General features: G+C 36.7%; 2 protein-coding genes across 5 annotated transcripts in view; both read right to left on the bottom strand.

Moving 5' to 3' along the window:
- Positions 1-5,843: 5,843 nt before the first annotated feature.
- Positions 5,844-27,875, bottom strand: part of LOC145684174 (uncharacterized) — a 190,888-nt gene continuing 168,856 nt past the window's right edge. Inside the window, exon 9 of the transcript XR_014131247.1 lies at positions 5,844-6,179. The gene's annotated coding sequence lies outside the window, so the exon portion shown is untranslated. The remainder of the gene's footprint in view (positions 6,180-27,875) is intronic.
- The window catches only part of LOC145684176 (uncharacterized), a 34,862-nt gene continuing 18,549 nt past the window's right edge, over positions 11,563-27,875 (bottom strand). For 3 of the 4 annotated variants that reach the window (XM_081756181.1, XM_081756179.1, XM_081756180.1), the window contains exons 6-8: positions 22,954-23,160; positions 19,584-19,762; positions 11,563-12,351 (exon numbers count right to left, since the gene is read on the bottom strand). In XM_081756181.1, coding sequence (XP_081612307.1) covers positions 19,621-19,762; positions 22,954-23,160 — 349 coding nt within the window. In that variant the 3' untranslated portion in view covers positions 11,563-12,351; positions 19,584-19,620. Of the gene's footprint in view, positions 12,352-15,125; positions 15,195-19,583; positions 19,763-22,953; positions 23,161-27,875 lie in introns of all 4 variants that reach the window. The other variant, XR_014131250.1, reaches the window with a different exon arrangement.

Below are 27,875 nucleotides of genomic sequence, written 5' to 3'. Positions count from 1 at the left end.
CTCCAGATTTATGGCCTCCTCATATAGTTAACATGAACCCACTGAGAGGTCCCCAAAAAAGAAAAGATGAGGTCAAAGATCTACCAAAGTGTATAATTTTTCAATTGAAGAAGAACAGGACGCCAACTCGTGGAGATGAAAACGGTCGGAAACAAGTGTGCGAGGCTTCCAAATCTTTTGGAGATCTGTACTCATTACTCGATACCAATCAGAATTCATCTGTGTATCACATGGCACGCACGTACTGAAAGATGAGAGAGCTAGAGTAAAAGAAATCACTTTTATAATAACACTATCCATGGCTTTGGATTGGATATTTTAACAAAATAAATACTGACCAACGCTTAAACACACACTGTATTTTAAACTATGTCAATTATTTCCTGCAACGAACTCTACAGCACTAGAAACTAAAGATGTCGTGTAACAATCCATCACGCATGATCGATGGTAGTGGGACAGAATATCTTAAATAAGCAACAATTTCAATTTGTTTGGATTGAACGGATCAAACTCTGTACTTATAATTACAAGATTCTACACACTTAAAAGTTTGAGATATTTGGAAAACGAAAAAAGAGAAAAACAAAAGCCCCACTTTCTTCGTTTTAGGGATTGCATTTCACTAACTTTCGTCTTATCTTCCGACTAGGAAAAAGGAGAATAACACTAAGTTCTACGCCTAAGAGTTTCGGAGATTTGGACAAGTTTTCTTTTCTTTTATCTTTTTTTTTTAATTACTCCTTTCCCTTTGAAGTCGCATTTTGCAAAATCTCGTATCTATAGCTTACTGTCAAAGAACAATATTTGTAATTAAAATGCTACAACCGTAACAATTTTTTTATTTTTTTACCGGCTAGCCAAAGTGGCTAGCAACCTTTAAGAGGGTTACGCCCTCTGTGAGGTGAGTGAGTGAAAGAACTTTAGGTGCAGAGGACAATGGGTGGTCTATGTGCTTTATTGAACTTATTAATATCAAATGTTACCATAAATAACAAAACAACAAAATGAAAATAACTAAATGGGATGTAAGGAACTTTGATCCTTACCATTATGAAAGGAATGAAACATATATTCATATACAGATAGTAAGTGTTAACTTTAACAAATAATTAATGTAAAAGGTGAGATTCAATAACAATATACAAGAAAAGAAAATGAAAAGAAATGGAAATTTGATAAGCGTATGAGGATGAAGAATGAGGCGAGGTGCGAAGCACAGGACAACACATGGGTTTTGTTAATCAGACAAATGAAATTATCTTCTGCCTAGGGGCAGCTCTAGGCGATGATGAACAGGGGAAGCCCAAGTGAGTAGACAAAGGTAATTACTGTGCAGGATATGATGGATGAATGAGTGGAAGATGGTCGTGAATAATGTAGTCAGAGATGATAAAAAACGAAGGATCTCTCGGGGGTAAAATGTATTGATACAGCGTAAACAGGAGAGATAAAGGTGGATGATAATAACGATGTAGTGTGGGATGCAACTCCAGGTATCGCATAGTGTCATAAAGTAAAGGGTGTTGGTTTCGGAAACGTTTGTTGATATAGGTGAGACGTAGTTTTTCGATGTAATACTGTAATGTAGGGAAAGTGATGCGTTGGTATAGTTCCTGGGTGGGGCTAGGTAATCGGACACGGAAGGCTATGCGGAAAGCATGTCGTTCTAGGATCAGAAGCTTTTGATAGAATTTAGGTGAAGCGGTTATCCACGCCGTGAATCCGTATGTTAAGATTGGCCGTAAGAAAACTTTGTATGTATTTAGAATTACTTGTGCTTTAAGTCCCCATGTCGTACCAGTTAAGCGTTTCAACAAATTGAGTCTATTGTAGGCTTTTGCAGTGATAATTGCTAAGTGTTTGTTCCATGTTAGGTGACGGTCATAAGTAATCCCAAGATAGGTGACTGTGTTACTGAGTCGTATAGGTTCGTCATCTACATGGAGTGCGATATTGCGAGGATTTCGACGGACTCTTGATCTTCGGCGGGGTGGTAGAAAGATAATAGCTTGAGTTTTAGCCGCATTTATGGTGAGTTTCCAACGAGTACACCATGAGGTGAAGCGATTGATTGCAATCTGTAGAACTGAGTTTATTTGTTGTATGGTGTTACACAAGGCAAGGAACGCTGTATCGTCGGCATATTGAAATAAATGGATTCCCTCTGGAAGCCGAGACTAGAGACCTGCACGGGCCGAATTTTTCGGCCCGAGCCCAATCCAGCCCGAACGCACCTAGGCCCGGCCCAGCCCGGGCCCGAAAAGTTTTGGAGATTTTCGGCCCGAGCCCGGCCCGGCCCGATAAGTTTTTCAAAATTCTTGGCCCAAGCCCGGCCCGGGCCCGATAAATTTTAAAAGTTTTTGGCCCGACCCCGGCCCGATATTTTTTTTTACAAAATTAGCTCGAGCCCCAATCTTTCTCAATATTTAGCACTAAATTTGACCTAACCCTCAGAAACATTTTCCAAACTTTGGTTCACAACCTGACGCTTGCCTCCCGAATGGTACCATTGCCTCCTAGAACTTTGCCTGTCATCGAGAGAACGAGAACTCCATTCCCTGTAACAAAAATCTAACCTTATTGATTTTTAGCATAAAGTGAAGATGGCAATATTGTTTAACAACAGGTAAAACATTCCCACCCCTTCTTTTTATATTTTGAGTTCAGTGAAGATCAAGGCCATAGCTCAATTTACCGCATAATGCCTACAATCCTCTATAGTGAAAGTGGAGCCGCTAAGCAAGCATTAAGTGTAAATAGCTATTGCATTCTTTGTAACATTTTTCACGGACACACTTCTTCAATGTTTGGCTTTATTCCAATTATCATTTAACGAAAGTCAATAATTATTAAAGAATTGCAATTGATCGGCCCCAGCCCGGCCCGACCTTAAGAGAAATCAGTGTCGGCCAGCCCAAGCCCGGCCCGGCCCAAAGAAATAACAGTATCGGCCCGCCCAAAGAAATAAGAGTCGGCCCGCCCCACGGGCCGGGCCGGGCTTCGGGCCAGGCCCGGCCCATGCAGGTCTCTAGCCGAGACATGTCAGCAACATAGAGCAAATAAAGTAACGGAGACAAGGCCGAACCTTGTGGTACGCCAGATAGTAGAAAAATAGGATGTGACAGACTGGAGTTAACAGAGATGTATGCGAGGCGGTTGGAAACGAAGCTGTAAATGAAACGGATGTATACTATCGGAAGCTGTAGGGTAAGAAGTTTGTATATGAGACCATTATGCCATACTTTGTCGAAGGCTTTCTCCAGATCGAATAGTACCAGACAGGATGGTACAACCGTAACAAAGGCGCCTGAGCTCCAACCTATAACTTTGGATTTCAAACCTTTGATTTACGGTTATTTGTGATTTCACGTTTATAACAAAGACAAATATTTTAAAGTATGTGCATATTAAATAAATCGTTTAAAGAGGTATTTTTCATAAAGTTTATCTTTGTAAATTATTGTTCAAAGCCTTCCCATTTTAATAAATCTCCTTCAAAATCAAGGCAAATAAATTGTGCTGCCATCTTTGGAGTTTTTTAAAACTATACGTTTGTGGGTGTTTATATGTTTGTGGCCAATCCTTTCGACAGCGAGATCTTGGAAACTACAGATTCTAGAAAGATGACGTTTTCACTGATCGAAAGTAAATTTTGCGTAGATTGTTCAGTTCTAATTGAATATTTAAAAAAACTGGCAATTATTTCTTTATTACATTTTTACGGGTACATTGGAAGTGTTGAAATTTAAAAAAAATCATATCCTACCCATTATACATTCTAACACCACATAATTGTATGTAGGGGTTGCATATCTCTCAGGTGTTTGTTTCATGGCCAAATGATTATGAAAAACGAAGGATAATCATTTCTCCAGTCTAAGTTGAATCTTTATTGATTGCAGTGTTTCGCCCAATGAACACCATATATCACTGACATTATAATTTATTGTATGTGTAATGTATTAGCTTATTTTATAATATATAAAACGATAACCATGCCTGTTGTTCTGTATGGTTGCGGATCATGGTCGGTTACTCAAAAGGAAGAACATAGATTGATAGTATTTGAGAACAAGATCCTGAGACGAAGAGAAACGGGAATAGGGAATGGCAGAAGCTCCATAACGAGGAACTTCATAATTTATACGGTTTATCCAACATTGTTAGGGTCAACAAATCTAGGAAGCTCAGGTGGGCAGGTCATGTAGCCAGGATGGAAGAAAGAACGCTTTCAAAATCTTAACTGGAAGTCCAGCCGGAAAATGGCCATTAGGAAGACCTTGTCACAGATGGGAGGATAATATTAAGATGGGTCTCGCAGAAATAGGAATACAAAGTAGAAACTGTATCCAATTGACTAAGGATATAAGTCAGTGGAAAGTTTTTGTGAACGTGGCATTGAATCTCCGGGTTCCATAGGCCATAGTTAGTTAGTTTATGTATTTCCTTATTACATACTGCATGCAAGAGGAAAGGAAACGCTGATCATACATGAATTAAAAACTCCAACCGGAAGTAGGCTCAAATCTTGCAAACGTGCGAGATATTGAAAAAGTGATCGAAAAAAAAAATCTTCCCTTTACGGTATCTCTTGCCGATTTTTATCAAGACGTCTTTCACTTGTGTCTGCAAAGGGACATGTACAGATGTGAGGAATAACAAGGAGATTCATGCTCATATGTGAATGATGCGCTGTGTAGAGAGCGCAGGTCCAGCTAGTATTTGTAAAAAAAATTCAAGGCTGTATGTCTAATACAGTTTGCGAGATCTGTTGACAAGTGAATTAGTGTATTTACTCTTTTACAAATAAAGATTATATTCTTATAAAAATCGTAAACAAATCGGAAGAAAACAGTCTATTTCACACATAATTTTAGAATGTTCTAATGTAGGAGGGTCACTAGAAAAATTTTTAAGCCATACAGCTCTGGGTACATATCTTTATTTGAACTATATCTAGTCGAAGTATTCTCCCCAACATTATACACAACGTCTTATCCTCCTAAACCACTCCTGGAATCGCTGGTTTTCAACCACTGCACCTAACTCTTCTTTGTAGACATTCGCAGCATCTTCACAGGTGGAAAACCGATACCCGAACAGATGACTGGTACTTTGTCTCTGAGTCAAACTAGTAAATACAGGTTTCATCACTCGTTACAATGTCTGAAATTCTCCTAGAAGCACGTCTGGACACTATTCCTCTCTTTTCTGCTTTTGATTTTCAGTTAAAGTTATGTGGCACCCACTGCGATGAAATCTATCTCATACGCAAGTGTTTATGCAGGGTGATTGAAACACGGTACACTAATCCCAAGGACACACTTGAGTTCACTATGTCACTCGCGGATTGTCCCTTATCATCTGCCCCACAGCGTCAATGTTTCCCAAGTCACTGCTGTTGTTCGCTATGCACTGCGCCTCTCGTCTCGAAATCCAGATCCATTCAAATTCTGAAAACAACGAAATGTTGTTGCACGCGATGATGCACTCTTCCTAAAGATTCCTGCAACTCCGATTCATTTAAATCACTTTGAAAAGTCGTACAGTAATGGCTCGCAAATCCCTTCTTTCTCACTACATAGCTGCGGTGCAAATGATGTCAACTGCGGCCACTTGGCAACACTGCTCACCATGTCATATGACCATGATGGTCTCGAGACTGGGCGAGTTACAAAGGAGGAGTGCTTCTCATGCAGGCAAATTTTATTCCTGCAGCAGTGTCCCGTTTGGCTTTATCTGAAAACTTCCCTAGTCACGGCTTTGTCTGTCCAATGTTGTAACTAAGCATAAATACAATATTCATAGCAACAGAAACAATAACCTTAACAAATAAAATATTTATTACAAATTACTATCAATACTGTTTATTACAAAAATATGAGCTACCATTTTTTTAAACAATTAATTGTACAGCAGATAAAGCCTGTCTTCCTTAACACCAGATTGACAAGAAGGCACTTTCATTAGAATACACTTACATAATGCACATTGTATTCACATTAAAAATTAGAATAATTCTAACGTTGGGTATCAAATGCAAATATGGTACAACTATTGGTATACATTTTAAAGAAAAATATTCAACAAAAACTTTAATTCAACATTAAGAATGTTCTATATCTTTACCTTGGTTTAAAGGGAAGTTTATGCATAAATGGATACTATACAGTTTCCTTTAAGACAGATTCTGCTGTACGTTAATTTTCTCTTGAAAAGTGTTGTCGATACCATAGCGAATAGAAAAAGAAGTGTGATCACTTCTCGTAGTTCAGTGGGCTGTCGCTAAGATGGCACTAGCGGCGCTGTGGCCTCAATGTAGCTGTCCAACCCATACGTATTAGAAGGAAATAACTTCTGTTTTAATTTACTCATCAAGTAACAGAAAGCTTCAATAATCTACTTGTATATTACATATAATTTTATATTAAGAAGGTACTATGTGGAATGATCAGTGGCGTATTTAAGGGGGGCTTCCGGGCTCAAGCCCCCCTCCAAAAAATCGTAAATACGCCGCTGGGAATGATAAACAATTATAAAGACAAACAAACCTAAATCTAATAATTAATAATGATAATAAAAGTCACTTACCACAATTACTTTCCAGCCATCTTAGAAAGGTTTCGATTAGACTTCACAAAGCTTCGACTTTTTACTTCTCTCCGAATTTATTTTGTGCGAAAGAAGATTTACACTTCATATAATGAAACAACAGGCAATATGTCCCAATCCTGTAGTATTTTCTACAAATATATTGTCTATGTTATCAAGACACTCGTAAAAAATGTTACCCCAAAGAGCATCGGCAACACGCAACTTCTCCTGAATTTCACTTTCTAGTTGTAGGAAAATACGATACATACTTTTTGAAGGATAAGGTAAAAGTGGGTCGTTGTAAGATCCGCTGACTTTCATCCTAGTAAAAGATGAATCAAGTTTTGTTGGTGGAGTTTCACTGCGGAGGGATCTGTTGCAAAGTACGCACGAGATGAATTTTGGAGAGTGTCTAATAATATAGCCAACTAAGTGATAGACCAAGCATGGTTTAACTGCAACGTTTCCTTCACCTTCTATTACTCCATTTTCCCAGTCAAGGAACAGTGTGGCGTGTTGTCGGAAAACATTTTTTTCTTTAATGGAAGCTTCAACTGCAGATTTAGTAGATTTGTTTATTTGTTCTATTTCATTGGCTAAAAGACGCATTTGATTGACAAAAGACGTAAGAGGGGCTTCACTTTTTGACTAACAATTTCCTTTTGATGTTAATGCTTGCTTAGTCGCAACACAGATACACTGCAGCAAATGTAATTGCAGAAAATCTATTGTGGATGAATGGTCATCGCAGCTTAAGGATCTCAATATTCCAAAATGACGCTCTAATGGATCTTGATTGAGCTTTCCGGTTAAAACATACTTATACAATCTACTCCATAGCCACTCAGACATTTCTAAAATGCTCTGTATTGTTACTGGCAAAGATTCAATCGTTCTTTCACAGGCAAAAGTGTTCTCGGTGGAATTAAGGACAGGTAGAAAGGATTTTAGCGTAGAACGCATATTTGAATTTTCGTATAAAGCTTTCGAAGGAATACGAGAATTAAGAGCATCTGCAAGGTCATTTAAATCTCTTATGAACATTTCAGTATTTTCAGAATCTTCGAAACCCTGCGATCCAAGTTCGCGTAGAAATTTTAAACTATCAGCAACGCTCTTGCTAAAAAGTGGAAATGCGAGCTTTGCATTCATTCTTTCAAATGGTTTAGGGTCTATGTGAGCAGAGGAAAGTTTTGGAGAAGTTCTAAGTCCTGCAGATTCATCAGATGTTTCTATAGCATAAAGGAGTCTGTCGTACGAAAAATTGATGAGAGTGCCTTTATAACAAACTTGAACTTTATCATGAAAATAATTCCTTATCCATTTCAATATATGTACAGCATCTGAAATTGCCCACAATTTTCTTTTATTATCAGCGGGGTTCAAAATGTTACACTGTTTTTTTTTCCTTTCTTCCCACTGATTCCTAATGAATTCCACGCTTTTTTTTATTTGACTAACTCCTATCAGAAGTGAAATTTATTACTCTGGTACCAGATTGTTCCAACTGCAATATTACTGGAATTAAAGTTTTTGCCAGAATATCCCCATGTGTCGCATTTTTGCTAGCATATACAGCAATTGGTTGAATCCAGCCGTGCATAAGTGGGACAAACATAAATACTAACGCGTGATTTGCAAGCATTTTCTTGTGAAAATCTGGGGTGTTATCCCCTAAATCAACGAAATCATCAACTTTAAGAGAGCATGAGTTGAACTGAATTTCTTCTCTCAGCTTCACTTCATCAAATATTTACATTCCTAGCCGTTTATTTTCATCGCTTTCATCTTTTAAATATTCTGCTATTGCTTTAAGAGCATGTGGGTTAATTCCATATGTGCATTTAAGTCCTTTGCAAAGTTTTCTTAAATGACTCGACGGTGGAAGTGGCAGTAATTCGTGCTTTAAGCAATGTTTATACGCTTTTGGAGATTTGATTTCTAATAGCAAACTTTCCAATATGAATTCATTGCTGTACCTCATCCCTCTGGAACTTTTAACCTGACTCTTTTTTAACATTGCATCTATTATTAACTTTTGCTTTTTGCTTAGATATTTTTCAGCTGTTCCTTTCGCTTTGACATTGCTAAGACCTCTCTCTAAGAATTAATCTTGGCTCTAGCGGAGGATAAATTACGCTTTGCTGTAGCTAATTTTCGGTTTAGATTTTTCATTTCTCTTTTGAGAGAGATAATTGTCTTACGAGCATCTGAAGCGTTAAAGTTTTCAACAGAGGAAACAGGTGAATTTTGAGGGGAACTAGAACTTATCAAAGAACCCACTAGGTCTGATCCCCTTACTTTGGTCTTCTTCACTACGTTTTTTAGTTGTCTTTCTGTAGGGGGCTTCCGACATTTGATAGGGGTGGTTAAATATTTGAGAAGATTGGGAAATATATGTGGGACCGCGCCAGGTTTTAATTTCCACTTTTCCCTCGGGAGTTCAACTTTTTCTCCTTTTATTACGAAAGAATCAGTTTCAATAATAAGTTCTCCCGTGAAATGTGTCACAGATCCTACTGTTACTGGTTAGTTTTCTGTTTTTCCGTGGGATTGCACTGACCCACTTATCAAATAATGCCTCGTCCCTGGGAGGTGTAAAGAAGTGTTTAGGTTCGCTATCGTCACGATAACCTGACCGGCAACCAGGAACAAAACACGTAGGCATATTTTACAGATTATACAATCAACACTTAAAAAAAAAAAAAAAAAAAAAAAAACTGAAGACCAACAAAAAGCAGTTGAACACAGATATGCATTCACTAGAAACAAATAGCACTGGAAATAATACCAAAAAAAAATAAATAAATAAATAAATAAATAAATAAAAAGTAAAATAAAATAAAAAATAAAATAAAAACGCTACTTATCTCAAACACTTTCACAACGCTAGTTCTTTTCCTTAGACATTCGCTACGATTTGAAGCCATACCGATCCCAGCGCCATTATTGCGAGGGCCCACCGCTTCTAATGGTTAAAAGGCAGAGAAAGCGCACATTTTCTTCTATTCGCTATGTCGATACTATAACTGGTTTTATTTTATTGTCTAAGGAAATTTTACCAACACATAACACATTTTTGTACTCAAAAGAAAATTTTCTGTGATTTTACGGAAACCAATCGCCATTTATTGACTTCAGTGCTGAGTTGTTGTTATAATTGCGGAATGGAGTAAATACCACGAAGATATAAATTTAATCCTTTATTATTCAATGCCCACGCTCTGATTAACTCACTCACACGATGAGTGAGCCTTGTGCTTTTTGTGAAGCGAAGACGAGCCTAGGACACAGGTGTTAACCAATTATGGAGTGGCACGTGCTTGATTGAAAATTAAAGAATCGAACCCGGAAATAACGTCGTAAATATTACGGCAAAAAGGACTTAAAACACAGATTGCTGTATGTGTGAAAATCAGATAAATACACGATTATATAAATATGAGGAGTTTGAAAGAGTTCGATCAGGTTTGAAAGAGTTAATATTTCTTAATATTTTTGGGTTTAAAATGAAATCTTTGAGTTTTACGTCCCACGATTATGCCGGCTAGGCTAAAGGAGATGGTGATAATGAGAAATGAATGAAATGGTGGAATGAAGAAAGTGGGGGGAAACGGAAGAACCTCAAGGAAACCCACGCACACGGTATTTGTCCACCACAAAGTTCACTTGGCGCGAGCTGGAATCGAACCAGGGATCCCATGCACAAGAGGTGAACGCTCTACCACTGAGCCACCACGACACATTTCTGGGTTTAGAGAAAATAACAAGGAACTCTGACCACAAATACTACAGTTTTCTACGCTCGAATTTATTACACATTAATAGTTCTCTGTAATTGTATTTTAATTTTTATTTATTTAGTTAGTTTTCTTAATAACATGATGTGTCTTTTATTGTAATTTACTTCACACTTCGGCTTCAATACTGTTACGTAAAGTAAGAACACTTTTGCTAGCAGCTTTAAGCATGTCACATGGCCTACTAGGACTCACTATATTTGTAATAATTACGAGTTCCGCTCAAACAATGTTAAATAATTTACCTCTTTTCTAAACCACGAACATACGTGAAATACTTTTTAAAGGTACTCTGCTTGTTTCTTATCGTAGATTTATATTATTTCTTTTTTTTTTTTTTCGTTCTACAGCAACATAAGGTAACTTCTTTCGTCTGGCGGCAAAAAAAAAAGTACAATGAGCATTCTTCAACTTGCTCTTTTTCTTCACAAAAAATTCTTCCAATAGTACAGCATACATTCGTAAACACACGCTAATTAAACATGCACAAACATGTTTATATTTTCTTCCAAAACACACAGTACAAAAGAGAACACCCTGATAAAAATTATACAAAGAAAAACATATTGTTTAAAAAATGTACGGAAAAAACTGAACAATACACAGTTTTAGGTCTTCCACAGCATGACATCAGCAATTCTCTGCAAAATAAGATCAGGAGATTGTTGGTGGACAATCGAACATTTACCACAAGAAAAAGCAGAACTAGACGATGCTATGAGGAAACAGTCAACCGCAATTCTCTGAGAAGCCAGGAAGACTAATGGAGACGAATTATCCACACACACGAGAGGCCCAGGAATATAGGTCAAGATCCTGTCAAAGTGATCACTGCATCAAGAGATACAGTGACCAGAGTTGGGAAAACCCAGCATGAGAGGCTACAGCAAGTATCATACTCCTTTGCGTTTCTATCTTTTTCCATCCTCTGCCTTACCGCACTTCCGCTCTACATTCTTCCGCATTTTGAAAAGACCTACTTCTATCAATGTTTACTCAAAATCAGATTAAATTTTCAGTAACTTAAATCTTGGCAACGAGGAAAGATCACTGTAGCTTCTCCTTTCAAAGTTTCCCTAGAAGATCTATGATCGATGCTTTATAGACAAGCGGCACCTTCATAATATAATAAAATTTACTAATAAAAGTATTAGAATATATGAAATTTTCTGATATAAAATATTTTTAATACACACAATAAACACGGCAATACACTATATAAACATAGTCTCTCGATATAAACTCTTGTCCATGTCACAAGGAGATCATCACACTACTGTCACACATACGTTTGCAAAAATGTTTTCTTTACAACATGGGATTAACTATTTCTCACTTCTTGAAATATTTATGTTTTGTCATCTACATGGCTTGATTACATGCCTTGTTTAGAATTAAAAAACAAAGTTTGAAAAATGTAGAAACCAGAGGAACATGGGCACATTGGTCTGCAGGCCACCAGTTGAAACACAATGTTCCAATATAAAACATTCTCCTTTATCCTAACCAAGTCCAAAATGAAGTAAAATGAAGTGTAGCACTGAAAACATTAGGGGAGAAAGGAAAACCTAACTCCATCATTGCTCGTCTTACTATAATTACAATACAATAATTAATATACCTCGGTTTCTTGAAATAATGGAAGAGGCCTTTCTGATTCCTGCACAAGTGGAACCGATGCACCCAGAACAATTGATGTTATAGTGTTACACACTCTAACTTATGATTCTATGAATAAGTAAATTCCATAATTTGGTGGTAACAGACACTTTTATCTTTGGACGTTTATTGAATATGTTCATTTCTTAACCAATATTATACTACTGTCTTCGTTACTGTAGAAGGCACTTAAAGAATTTCCTGGTATCTTAGATGCTTCGTCGCATCTATACAAAAACAGTAGCTCTATTATGTGGCTTTTGGTATCCTGGTCCATGACAGTCCATAACCTACCCTGAGGAAGAAAAATCAACTATGATATTTATTTATTCTTTTAAAAAAAATTTACTAAATGAAACCGAAATAATTTATATTATTTGAAGTTCAACTACTGTTTATGACAACTGGGGTAAATGAAACGTTGAACTATAACTTAATGTGGTATTTGAATCCGGGTCTCCTTTATCACAAGTTGCATCGTTTCAACAGTTTTCACAGAGGGCTTTCACGCAGCCGAGGGGCTAGTTCGAATACTCTCAATGTCAATGGTCCCAAATAGATTCCAGGAGGGTGTAGTGAGTAAAAATAATGTAAGCTGGTAATTAGTGTTACGTTTATTGACAGACGTAGACACGTTACTGTGTAAAGGAAGACTTAACTACAAATGCTTATGTGCAAAATATACCAGTTGACTACAACCTGAGCGAATGAAAGTACAATATTTGCCTTATCCCAATATCCATGTTTCAGAATCCTGCGGTACTTCCGCAACAATTTTTATAGAGGTAATTGGTTGGTAGTTCAAATTATATGCCCGTAGCCAAAACCTCGTCTATAAAAATTATTGCGTGAGTACCGCAGGATTCCGAAATATGTATATTTGGATAGCGCACATGTTAGTTCCTAAGTGAAGTCTTGACCCGACTACGATAGGTCCCACAGTATTGAAGCTAACGACCTTAAAAGTTTTTTTTTTTTTTTTTTTTTTTTTTCAACAGCCTATAACTCCGAAATGACAGATTTCTGCACTCAGGTTGGACTATATTTTTTCTCTTATCTTGGTGTCAGGAATCACCTCCCAAACATTGTCGGTGTTGTTTTGAAATACCCTGCATATATGCCACATTTCAATGAAGTACATTTAGTGAGTAGGAAGATGAAAAAGTTTTTCGAGCCAAACATTGATACACGTTTCATGTGTACACGGTAGCACACTGCTATTATAAGGAAAACGAAGGGCGGAAACCACTTATAATTTAATTAAGTACATTTAAATACCAGTTAAATGACGCATCTGCCATAAATCATATGATTCAAAGATTTTAAACGGGCTACAAGCAACTGAAAAGAACACAAACTTGTAACTGGAGATTTTATGGATTAGCCTTCTCGTTCTATTGTAGCCCCCAAATGTTTCAATGGCAGATGAACACAGCGACATTTGTATTAAAAAAAAAATATATATCTCTAGTTAAGTGACTGTAATACCGTAAATTTTCTTTAACATATACGGAAAAGTCTATGGATTTCACTAAATTGGATTATATGTATAAAAAACACAACTTTCTCTACAATTAGAAGGCATTACAGTGTCATACATTTCAGTCGGGAATAGATAGAATGATACTCATAAAATCTATACAATTTAACATAACTGCGATGAAATATTGTAAACTTACACTAACTTTGAATTTTGCTACAGTTATATTTTATTGAGTATATCAAGTACTAAGTATATAAACTATACAAGTTTGTGTTTAGTGATAGTGTATATATCGTAACAGCAGCAGGCAGCTAACATTCGGCATTTTCACTCTTATTTTTTCGGTAAGAAGTCGCTCAACATATTAAACACTGTCAACTGACCGTTGTGTAATAAATATCCAAACCTAAGACTCTATTTTACTCCCGCTCAATATCAGCAGCATAAGAAAACATTAGGCCAGAGCCAAAAGACTACTAAATATCTCTATACTTAAAACTGACTACTTGAAATACCAATACTTCGCACGGGAAGAATAATGTTTATGCACAAAATTAAAGAAAGAAAACAAAACAGTGCAATAACATGTTCGTCATTGATCAACTGAGAGCTTAATTGTCATCGAGACTGTCACCAATCGGCTTAGCGACCCCGAAAATTACGGACTCAACTCTAATCACGTTCATTTTGGACATCTTATTTTTCACCCCTACTTACCTCCAATGAACTGGAATTTAAACGACATCGGGAATGACAACATTTATCTAAGCGACTCCGAAAACTATGGATTCGACATTAATATAGATAGTTTTCGATTATTGTTACATGCATCGTTTATTTTCATATTATTATTATTATTATTATTATTATTATTATTATTATTATTATTATTATTATATTGTACGTCGCATGCCTACCAAGTTTGGTTGAAATTGTTGCAGGTGTTTTCCGGAGTTAAGCTGATACAAACACACATTATTTATATATATATATATATATATATATATATAGGGCGTCTCAAAAGTCCCCTGACATAGGGTTCATGTTCACTTCCTTCCCCCCCTTCCCGCTGTGTCGGGTGCGGCGGGAAGAGATGAAATGTAAAAATAATCGAAAACGACTGAAATTAGTGTCCAATCCATGAGATGAATAGTGACATTGGCGATGTCATTAAGTCAAAATTTATTTCCCATGCACATCCTAAGAGGAGGAAGGGGGTTGAAATACTTAACAACTTATTTTTTCCATGTAAAGAACTGGCATTTTAGCTAGTAGATACATATATAAACTTAAAAATATATTTCTCTACAACAGTTATTATCAAAACATAAACACATACAGGATGTTTACAAAGTATTGGAGATGATTCCATTCACAGAAACAAAGATATAGGCTGCTGACAGTGTGGGAAAATGAACTCTGGAAGTGAATATTCCAAAAACTATTAATCATATAGCTGATCTCAAAAATCACTTCAATACAAGACCAGAATATTACTTAAAGCCCGTTTTCAAACTAATAACGATTTTTTGCCCAATTATAGGATCTGCATACTTTAACTTTCTAACATGTAATTAACAACTTACCTTGTGTTCAATTCAGTCTTCTTTTCTTTAAGATTTAATTTTTCTCTATATTTCGGTCCTCTGGGACAGCTAAGTTTTGAAACGAAAATTACATGAAAAATTAATGCATGAAGTACTGAAGAAGTCGAAATAAAAGTGAGGAAAAGGAAAGGAAATTTTCAAACAATAAAAGTGACAAGAATAATTTTAAGAGTAATTGAAGTGATGAGTACATACGTTCAGAAGTCATGGTACATAAGGAAATAACTTTTACCATAAAACTGCTAAATTTGAGAGAGAGATAAGTAGAGACCGGACGTTAGGTAAAATGCCTCTTTCGTAATATGGAAGATATCATAAAATTGATCATACTAACGTTTATTTGGAGGAGATTCAATATAAATAAAATGTATTTTGGCTGTTTCACTCTATATTGATTATTTTAAGTGCCAAAAGCTACCTATTCCTCGCATTTTCTTCAAATCAGGACTTGTTTCTATCGGTTCCAAGAAATTTAAAAATAACAGAAACTAGCTTATGCTCAGATCAAGGCCCAGCTTCATCTCAATATATGAAACGAACATCACAGCAACGAATGGCTGGATGTAATTCAGACTGACCCCTCCCATTTTTTCTTTGTGAAAGCGTTGGATCCCAAAAATGCACAAACAAAATAGCATAAGTTCTTTAAGGCCTCATTTTAATTTGGTAGAGTTTGTCTTGTGATCAGTCGTGAAAAATGGTGTGTGTGTGTATATATGTGCTTTGAACCCAAGACAAAATGTTGTTCGATTGAAGACATACCGTAATTTAATATTTGACAACTTGAAAACATACCTTGCTATCCTGTGTAACCGCAGTTGAAGATATCTTGTGGCGGACTGCCAAAATGTATTGAATTAAAATGCATAGTAATTTCATCTATTTGCTTGAAGGTGAGTAACAATTTCTTTCTTGCGTGTAGTGATAAAGTGCTATAAAGTTTTGGACTGGTGTGTGTAGTAACAAGGTCCGCAGACACTTTACACAGCTGTGTAAAGTGACAAACTGCTATAAATAATTTGTTTAGTAAATATTCACAAAAATAATTTCACGCCTTTTTCTCTAAAATAATATTTTCTCTATCAACAACAATCAGAAATGTTGCTAAATCGCTTTAACTATTTATCATTTTATTTCAGTATTTGTGTGTCACTCTGTACTGTAACTTGTGGGGTAGGGGATATTTGGCCCCATTTAAAATCCTCGCCATTCGATGGGGGCCACATCAAGATAAATTTTATTTTACTCCATTTGATGTGATGTGGACATAATTGTATAGATGAAGCATGGAGTAAGTCCACTATATAAACAGAAATATTTCATAAGGCTTTAAGTTGTGTCTATTGTCCCCTCAATTAAACTAGTGAAGCGTGTAATACACCCACCATATTGTTTCCAAACAAACAGTAAATAATTGCAGGTGCTGCTCCTGTTCCATCGTTTGTACAAAATACATTACCTTACGATAAAGTATAAATATAATATGGCCCCGCATCAGTAAAGAGCCAACTGGGTCCCCTAGAAGCAATAAAAATGTTTATTAACGTTTTAAATCCTAGGGAGGAGGCAAACTTCATATTTTTCTAGGAGGCCCATCTTCATACTTTTCTACAAGGGCACAAATATTAATGCTTTCCCTCCCAGGGGAAGCTTCAAGTTACGGCGCTGGTGTCATTGAATGGTTATCTTCATTAATTTGAGTTAAGACCAGTGCCTATTTAATGCCTATTTCTGAATTATAAGTGCCTATTTGTCTCCTCCTTTTCCGTGTTTTTAGTGCCTAAAGATCCGTTCTTTACGGATAAGTAGTACCGAACTTAATATGCAAAAAATAGTCCATGAAAAAAAAAATCTTAACTTAGAAAAGAACGATCGAATATAAAAGCTGGTGGTAGTCACAAAAGTTTTTTTTTCGGTTTTTACAAAAATCGAGAGAGTTCTTTCGAAAGTTTTCAAAAAATAGTTTTTTTCTAAAACCAGTTTGGTTTTCCATCAACGACTAGTTTCGGTTTTCTTTCAAAATAAGTTATTTTTCTGTCAAAACTGGTATAGTTTTCTATCAAAACTCGGGGCTGGTTTTAAAACCGGTTCAGTTTTTTGTCAAAACCAGTTTCAGTGAAAAACGAACCTGTTCTGGAGAAAACAGTATTTTTTTTTTTACTAATAACCGGTTTCCAGTTTTTACTTATTTATTAAAAAATTCTCCCATCTCTAACGAAAACCACAGTGTAGAAAAGAAAAAAGTATGCGTTTATTCGGAACACTAGGAGCTATTTTCTTTCACGGAACAAGGAGCTAAACAACAGCAAAATGCAACATTAGTTATGTTCGAGCTAACATTCTTCAAGATGGAATGCAAGGGCATGAAGAGGGCCGAAATACAGAAAAGAAATTAAATTCTAAAGAAAAGAAGACTGGATTGAATGCAAAGTTAAGTTTGTGGTATATCAAGTTTTAAAAACCCCGAAATTATTCTAAATTATGAATATTTAAACTTTTTATCTTGTCAATTCGTGTAAGTAATTTAAGGCTGGCTTGAGTACAAAACGCCAACTATCTGAATTGAATGGATATCGTCAGAGTTGTTTCCAAAATCTAATCAGGATTATTAAGACAAGCTTAAAACGTATTTTTATTCTATCAGACATACACGTGAAGCTTCTAGACGAGGAAAAGCGAGCGGATTGCATTCTGCCGTTTCATATAAAAAGACTATCTACAATCAATCAACCCTACTTCAAGTCTACACTTAAGTTCTAGATACTTACACAAGTCGAGGAGAGGCGGAGACTTTCAGGTTAACTTCAACTACGACATGAACACAATGTAAGTGACTATTTGTATTAACCTTTTCTGAAAGTCTTAGATTTTTTGCTTTGTATCTCTAGCACAGCCTTCATACACGTTATGAAAACAGTTAACGAAATTAAAACCTCTTTATCACTCAATTATCAGTTTTATATCCTCTTCAATTCATTTTATCCATATCGTTTGCAATATCTTTGGACTGCATGAATTGGGAATTGTTATTGGGAGTTCTAAAGAAGATAGGGTTGAAATGAAAAGATCCAAGACTCATAAGAAACTTATATATGAATCAACAAGTAAGTGTTAGGAAAAGGGAGGAACTTACAGAGGAAAGTGCAATTGGAAGGGAAGTTCGACAAGGATGCTGTCTCTCACAACATTAATACATGAAAAAAGGTCTAAATGATGAAGACGGCATTTCAGTAGGAGATAGAATGACTAGACGTATCCGATTTGCAGATGATATGACGCTTGTTGCAGAATCTGACAAGAAAATTAATAGGATGTTTGAAAACTTCAGTAAGAGTTGTGAAAAATATGGGATGAAAATAAATGTTAGATAGACAAAAGCCATGATGATTGGAACGAAGCGGCCAGTGTCAAATATTAAAGTAGAAAAGAAGAAAATAGAACAGGTGACTGTTTTTCGATATCTGGCTAGTATTCTTAGTAATGACATGAAGTGAGAACATGAAATTAAAGCAAGGGTAGGAATGGCGAAAGAAGCCTTTGGGAGGAAGAAAAGTCTGTTTTGTGGAACCTTGAACAAAGAGTTGAGAAAAATACTCATAAAATGCTTCGTGTGGAGTGTTGTACTGTATGGGGCGGAAAAATGGACATTACGCAAAAGTGATGAAAAACGACTGGAAGCTTCGAAATGTGGGTGTGGACAAGAATGGAGAGAATTAGTCGAGTCGAGCGAAAAATGAATGAGAGAGTGTTAGAAATGATGGGGGAGAAAAGAATGCTTTTAGATTTTATTAAGAAGAGGAAGAGAAACTGGTTGGGCATTGCCTAAAAAGAAATTGTATCATAAAGGGACGTGCTAAAAAGTATGGTGGTAAAAAAGAGAGAGGAAGGGAGTGAAGGAAGCTAGAATTAATGGACGATGTAACAGCAGAAAGATTATACGTGAAGACGGAAGAGGTTAGTGGAGGACCGTGGACCATGGAAGATTCTCAGTTGCGGCAAGTGACCTGCTAATAACGGCAGAGTACCTATAATGATGATTTTCCAATATTTTGTGAGAAAGCAAACCCGAATTTAGGTTGACCGAGAACTGACAGTAGAGGTTCAGTTTTCAATTGATGCTGTAGTATTTAGTACTCTTCACAGAACATACATCTTCACAGAATTTTAACAATACGTTAAGTCTATAGCATCCCTATACTACCTATCAGTAATATTCCTAACATGAACACTCACCACTTTACGTAAGATTATATGAAATGTCTTGTAACTTTCAACACACACACACACACACACACACACACACACGAAAGCCTGAAGTTGAGCAATCAATCAACCATTTTGAACTTCATAAATTTTAAACAAACATGTACGCATTAAAGAAGAAATTCATATCACTTGCCGGTATGAAATTCACAGAAAGAATTAAAATACACCCACCTCTTGTAACGTACTCTGTACAGTAACTGACGAGTGCTTATGTTGTGCTTGACGTTTTGAAATGTTTTTGATAATGCGCCGTCAATGCAGCTTCATCAGCAAACTCTTTTCGGCAGAGATCACAGTAGAAACATTTAGTACTGGTTGGTTGATAGCCTTCTGGTACCTTGACTCTGAAACTAGACAAGTAGAACATTAAATAGTGCGGTTTTAAATACATCAGTGTAAGATTAGGTTTTTATTATCATTTTAAAGATATTGGCCAACATGACTGGTGCATAAAATAAGTTTCACTGGCAACATGCACCACGCAGAAGAAGCCTTCCGTTATCAGTATTTTTATGCAGAAAAGGGTAACACACACTGAAATTCAAGAAATTGTTAAAATCTTCAAAATGATCTTTTATAAATCTATATATCAATTCGTTGACTCTACTTGCTACTACATTAAATACACCAAGAACTAATTCTGATATCTTCTCTTATGTATTTATTCTTAATCTGCGCCACTCTATTTCCATGTCCTTACATAACTCACATTATCATCATCGTAAATCCTCTTAAATCATCTTTGTTCATATATTTATAATCTTTCTCGTGATCTTTTAAATCCTCAACATCTATATTCTCAATCTCATTAATCTATATCTTGATTCTCTTATTTGCACATACTCGTGCCCATTTCTCTTTATTAACGGCTAGTGTCACATACTTGAACACTTTGTACCTATGTCCTTCTTATCCTCTAACAGAAACAATAAACACTGTCATATGGTTATGTATTTCTATCGCTACAGTCAATGTACGATGGAGTTTAAAAAAGCTTGAAACTGTATCATTTTTGTTACCTGTTGCTCCTCTTTATATAGAGTATCTCCAGACAAATTCAAAGAAAGAATATGTAAAGTGTCTGGACAAGACTATTAAAACAGTTAAAATTTGCACGTAAATTCTGCAACAATCGTGTGCTTTAATTCTGGAATATTATTGGCATTTAAAGGGGAAAAAAATTTGAAACATGTATCAATCGATAGATCTTACCGAGCGGAATCACTAACTTTCGAGAAAGACGAGAAAACCGAATCTTTTTTGACCACCTAACAACTGATGCTGTACGTTAACTATTCCACTTATGAAGATAAAACTGACCCTGAAGTATGTCCTCATCAAAGTTTTCATTACGACACTAGCAAGATGACAGTAGATAGTACAGTTAATAACAAATAGTCCTATACTATGATTAACTCTTTAACTATATTGTTTTCCAAATATAAAACATATATTAACCCTCGCAGTACCAACGGGGAGAGGGTACTTTGTGCTTACCAACCACATTGTTTTTTGTAATTACTCTTCTAATCGTTCTTTTAAAAATTGTAATATATATATATACACAGGGGTTGGACAAAAAAAAAAAAAAAAAAATCTAAAACGTTTGCAAAAGTGTGAAAATCATACCTAATACGGTATGGGGCTTCCTTTTGCGTCCAAACAGCTTGGATCCGACGTGGAATGGACGTATACAGCTTCTGAATGTGGTGTGTGAAATTTTGTACCAGTGTTCCTCCAAAATATGCTCCAGTTCCTTAAGGGATGCTGGTGGAGGGTAATGAGACCGAACACGCCTTTCTAACTCAGACTACAATGGTTCAATGATGTTCAGATGTGGTGATTGTGAGACCCAGGGGAGGTGTGGTAGCTCCTGGTTATGCTCCTCAAACCATGGTTTCATCGTTTTTGCAGCGTGACAGGGCGCCAAATCATCTTGGTAGATGCCATCACCATCAATAAACAATATTTGGGCCATGGGTAGAACCTGGTTTCCCAAAATGGCCACATACGCCTTAGCATTCATCATTCCATGCAGGGCTATGATGGGACCTGCAGAAAACCACGATATTACTACCCATACTGTAACAGAACCACCCCATGCTTTACAGTTGCGAGTAGACAGTTTGTATCATAGGCCTGCGATAGTGTTCTCCATACGTAAACACGACCGGTTGTTGGAAACAAGGTGAAGGTCGATTCATAGGACCACAATTACGTGTTTCCACTGCTCATGAGTTCACGCCTTTTGGTCCTTGTACCACTGGATACGCCTCTTCGCATTCACTGCTGTGACCAGGGGTTTGGCGATAGCGGCCCTGCCATGAATTTTCATTTTATGAAGGTCCCGTTGCACTGTTTTTGATGAAACCGGGTTCTGTAGGACGGAATTGAGTTCAGACGTAATTTTCATTGCAGTGGTCTTCTTTTTAGCTGCTACAATCCGTTTTAATGCTCTACAGTCCCTATCTGACACGATTGTCTTTCGACCACTGTTGTGCTTTGCAGACGTCGTTTGCCCATGAATTGTGTATGCCCTCGTAACAGTGCCTTTCGATACCCCCACAATGTTCGCCACTGTTGCCGCTGAAGCTCCAACCAGACGGGCACCAACGATCATGCCTCTTCAGAAGTCTGTCAGGTCGCCCATTTTACCGCACCACTTACACATCACGACACCCACAGGTGAGCTGGTTACTGCTGACTGAAGAGGAAGGTCCACATGACACATTGAAAACAAACAAGGATCGGCAACCGCAACACATGTTGCACAGTGGAGAGCCAAACTTACGTGTTCTGTATGAAGTATTTTTAGATTTTTTGCTATCCCCTGTATATATATATATATATACGTTTGGCTAAAGCATATACCTTACTGTGGTGGTACAAATTGAACGTTAGTGTGTGTCATAATTTTGCCATTTTAAGTTGGTGAGCAGCACAAAAGAGCCTCCCCTGCTGGTAGGAGATGCGACTGACATTTAGTAGTGTCACTGTTAGATGGCACTACAATAAATAGCTTCATCCCGCCTTTTCTGAATTTGGCGGTTAGTCTTATTACATGTACTGTTCATTTTGAGTGTTTCACGTTAGTGTGTCTCTTAAATTTGCTATTTTTAGTTCGTGAGCACAAAGTACCCCCCTCTCCTTCCCATTCCCGGTAGATGTGACTGACATTTAGTCACTCCTAGATGGCAGTATAATCAATAGCTGTATTCTTACTTCAGTCCCTCTAATTTTTGTGAGAATTTTTTATTTATTTCTTTTGCGAGGTATATTTAATCTTAACAAAATGACCCCCGCTACTTTGGTAGTCCGCGTTACAAAAAATACTAAGTAGTGCGAGGGTTAATCGATAGATTACATTAAAACGAACAAAATGACGTGCTTTTGCATAAATTCTCATGCGCAGTTTTGGAGAAAATCATGAAAAACAAATTTTTATCACGCTACAAAGTATATCATTTATAGTTTTTATTCTGCTAGCACAGGTTGGTGATTTTTTCAGATACACCCCCCCCCCCCTTCCTTTGGAACTTACTTTACGCTTTCGCGATCCATGTCCAGTATCTGGAAAAGTTTATCTCTTTTTATTCCCTGACTCAGTCGCCTTCCAGTCTGGAACCATCGTTTTCGAGTTCTCCAGTGTCTGATAAGCCTTTGAGGAACACCATACACCCTCTCCGCTGCCATATTTCCATGTTTATCAGCATAATCCACCACCTCTAACTTAAACTCTGCTGTAAATCTAAAAAGAAAATTCTTATTTTCATACCTTCTCAACATAATACGGCAATATATTTGCAAACAAAACTGTGTCCTAATCCTGAAGACAAAACAAAAAACTATGAAATAATAATGCAATATTGATTATACTATATACAGGGTGATTCTTTATAGGGTTTACAACTTCAATCAGTTATAATTCCTTGGTTTATATGTCATTATACTACAAAAGACCAAGTTTTTTGTAAGAAATCCATTATGGCTCAATGTGTGCACCTGCGTTCATCCTGGACACATCCCAACGAAAGTCGATTTCCTCCCAAACAGTAACCAGCATTTCGGGGCTAACGTCCCCGATGGCTATAGTGATGTGATGTTTCAGTTCATTAACATTATCAGGTAGGGGAGAGGTGTACATCTTATCTTTCACAAACCCCCATAGAAAGAAGTCAAGTGGCGTGTAATCTGGAGCGTGGCGGCCAGGCAATTAGTCCATCAGTACCTATCCACCTATCTGAGAAACGCTGATGAAGAAATTCCTTTATGTCTATCAGGTAGTGCGGTGGGGCACCATCTTGTTGCCACCATAAGCGGCCATCATGGTTATCTTCATTTAACTGTGGAACAAGGAAGTTCTGGAGCATATCAAGATAGGCGATGCCGAAGATGGTGCTCTCAGCAAAGAAGAATGGTCCATACACCTTTACTTTGGAAACAGTTCAAAATACGTTCACTTTGGGGCTGTCACGAACCAGCTCCACGTGCACATGTGGATTTTCCGTGCCCCAAATACGACAATTGTGTGTGTTGACTTGGCCGGAAAGGTGGAAAGTTGATTAGTCACTGAATACTATATTGTTCAAGAATGACTCATCACCACTAATACGATCCAACATGGTAACACATAATTCATGTCGGGTATGTTTATCCGCTTCACTCAGTGCTTGAACCAAGGATAGTCTGTATGGCTTCATGGAGAAACGTCTACGCAATACACGCCAAACAGTGGTCTCAGGGATACCAGTTTCTTGTGATGCACGTCGTGTAGATTTTCGAGAACTTCGGATAAAACTCCCTAACTGCTTCCACCACATCGTCAGTCACGGGTGAGCGCCCTAGAGCCTTTATGTGTCGCACAGAACAACCTGTTTCAACAAATGTCTGATGCCATTTGTACACTGTTGGTCTGCTGCGTGGCTCCATGCCATATTGTGTGCGAAGCTTACCCGGTACACTCATTGCTGACTTCGTTTCCTCAAACTAAAACACGCACTTAGCTCTTGCCGCACTAGTGAAAGCCTCCATTTTCAACGACTGACCAGTTCCACACGTGTGGTCAACTCCGCAACTACTCATTACATGAATCAAACTTGAAGTATTTTGCAGTATAATGACGTATAAACCAAGACTGTATGTGGTTCCAATAAAGAATTATAACTGATTGAAGTTGTAAACCCTATAAAGAATCACCCAGTAAATATTATATATATATATATATTCTTGAAACTCGTACGAACTTACACTATAGCTACTTCTTACCGTTTCTTTTCTGAGATGATGAGAGAGCTTATGATCTGCTAATGACACTTTCAGTTCTCATAATGTCCGACAAACATTATAATGGCGGCAATTTTTCGTGAAGCATTATTTTAAACGAGAACTTTCATATAAGCAATGTAGTTGCTCACTCGTCCAACTAATGCATACCACTTCCAGTTGTTGCTACTAGAGTTAGGACACTGATATATATACCATCATCAATTTCTTTTCTCTACTTTTCCTTTTCTTATCTGATAAAGTCTATAGCGAAAGTGAAAATAGTGCATCTTTTTAGTGTGTACATACTCATGAACACACCACTGGAACAAAGGAAATCCAAAGCAAGCAAACAATACTATAATACGAAAAACACGAGAAACTCTATTTCAGTGATGGTCAGCCGAACAAACATTAAAAATGTATGATTTGCTCTCTTTAAAAAAAATCCATGCTATACTTGATTCGAGAGGTGCCTTCTAACCAGGGATGGCAAAAACCATGGTTTTTATTTAAAAAACAAAAAAAAAAAACGGTTTTTTTGGTTTAAACCAAGTTTTTTTTGGTTTAAACCAGGTTTTTATGGTTTAGATGATTTGCTCTATATATTCATATCATATATAGACAGAAATAAGTTTGTTTCGACTTAATGTTATTATGCAACAACCGGGTTATGCTGGAAGGAGTCACATAAGCTTAAAGCGGAATAAAAACCGCTTCTCGAGTAACATCCGAGAGAAATTGTCCTCCATTTGAACTCGGAACCAGGACTAATTGGCCACAAATGCGATACGTCTGCCGACTCACCCACGAAGGAATCCTGATAAAAAAATACGTTGTACTGATCTTTACATGCTTCTTAATATAACTGTCAAGAGTCATTTTAGAAGGACAAAAAGATAAACAGTTGCACAAGTGAAACCATTACACAGAATTACATATGAACAATTTCAAAGTACGACGGAGTACAGAAGAACTAATTTAGTTCAAGTTAGTAACAACGACTTTTATTGGTCCAAATTAAAGAAATACACCGACTTAATCTGCATATCAATAAGAAAAGTGAATAAAGATACGAATTATTTGAGTCCACTTTGGCTCAGACTCATTTATACATAAATAGATACCAAAGATACTTATTTTACTAAATGCCTCTCGTGGGGTCTTATGACCCCCCCCCCCCACACACACACACACAAAAAAAAAGTACGGCATTTTCGATGTATTTTATCAATAGTAAACATTGAAACGAAACAATATTTAGAATTTTTCTTCGATTGCAATTACATAACAATAATAACAACTACAAAGAAATCACAAAATAAACATTTATAAACTTGTAAAAAAAGTTGCTTTTGTAGTATAATCTTTTTGAGTAATGAATGGGGAATTTAGGTCTGAATATAATACGAATAATATACGGGAGTGAAACGTGATAACCCACAAATGTGTGTTTATCAAGATTTTACAAACACTTACACTTTTACGAACATTTTTTTGTTTTTTGGTTTAAACCAGTTTATTTTTTTAAAAAAAACAGCTGGTTTAAACCAGCCAACCCTGCTTCTAACTGTGGAAATATTTTCTTCACCTTTTGGTTGCTAAGCCCATTCTGCAAGATAAGGCTGTTGGTGCAGGGCCGACTTTTAGAAAAATTACTAATTTCAATTAGTTACTTTCAAATGTTCGCGAGTTAGGCTCTAATTGGCCTAGACATAAGAAACGAAAACCAGAGTGTGGGAAATACAACAAAGATTCAGAAAAATTTGACTTACGCGTATTCAGCAAACCATAGTCTCAGATGGGGCGAACCAAAGTGGAAAATAGTCCCCTAGTTCTCTTCTGCCCCACACTGCTTTAGAAATTAGTCATCACTGCTTTATTTCATTAAACTCTCCATCAGATAGGAAGACATAATATTACATTTTTTCCAAAATACTGTACAGAATTAACAAAAAGGACCAAATGTCCAAAACAGTGACAATATTCATGATTGAATTTGGCAGTATTAATTTCTAGAATACACCAATAATGGCTATTATGTTGTAGAACTTGTGCTTTTAATTAAAAATTCATCCGAAACCGAAATAGTAAAAAACTGACACTTTTTGTGGACCTAAAACATGAATTTAACAAATTAGAATATAAGTTAAAAACAGGTGCACCTTTTTATCTGTTACGTAACAGGTTAACTCTATCTTTGTTTTGACATGTGATTATGGTTACGATATTGAAGAAATATACTAAGAGAATATTTAACTATCAATGTTTATAAAATTAAACAAAATCCATCAGAAGTTCAAACAACTAAAATATATTTTAATGAAAAGAGGGAACAACCGATTTAAACTTATTTTTAGACACCAAATCCTCTGTAGGTGTGAATTCAATAACTTACAAAGAGTGAAAAAGTGGTTTAACAGGACTAAGACTAGAACCCGGGATCTCTGGCATACCGATATCCATAGAGGATCTGGTGGGTAGAAAATCGGTTGTTTCCTCCTTTCTTTAGTATATATTAAATCACAACCGTCATACGATGCTCGATATATGGACACAGGATTGTCTAAGCACAGCAGCTAGGCTGTGGTACAAGCCATGTGGTCTGAGTGGAGAACATCGGCTGCAGAAGTGAGAGAGTGTTTGACTGTTCTGGGAAGCGGACTGGGTGGTGTAGTGGTTAACGAATCGGCACAGTATACCGCAGATCCCTGGTTCGAATCCCCGTCCAGTCAAATTACTTTTTCATCCTTGTAAGCAACTAAAATGTAATTTACTTCTTGCAAATTATGGAATAAAACAGATGTCATACTGAAGACGAAGAACCTGGTGTTATTCGAAATATTATGGGGAAATCGAAACATTAAATTTGGAAGTTGAGAGGAACATGATGGAGGTAAAGGAGAAATTATTGCTAATAAATGTTGCTCAAAGTGATTCTAAAGAGCTTAGTTCGACGTAATATTTGAGCGAAAATCTCAACTCTGGACTGTGATATGTTCTCATTTATCTGTCTACAGTATTTTATTCATTCAAGATCTTTCACTCTCTATCTGATGAAGAATCTCGCTAAAATATTTAGCAGACGGTAGTTGAATTCATTGGAGTGTTCCCAAACCAAAAAAGAAACAGCTTTGCAAAACTGACAGATTCACCGACGCATCCTATAGTACTCTAAGCAACATAATAACACTGTTCACA

The sequence above is a fragment of the Thermobia domestica genome, chromosome 4, assembly GCF_964235325.1.
Source record: "Thermobia domestica chromosome 4, izTheDome1.hap1.1, whole genome shotgun sequence".
Lineage (NCBI taxonomy): Eukaryota > Metazoa > Arthropoda > Insecta > Zygentoma > Lepismatidae > Thermobia > Thermobia domestica.
Note: the sequence above shows the minus strand (reverse complement) of the source record. Positions and strands in the feature narration are given on the sequence as shown.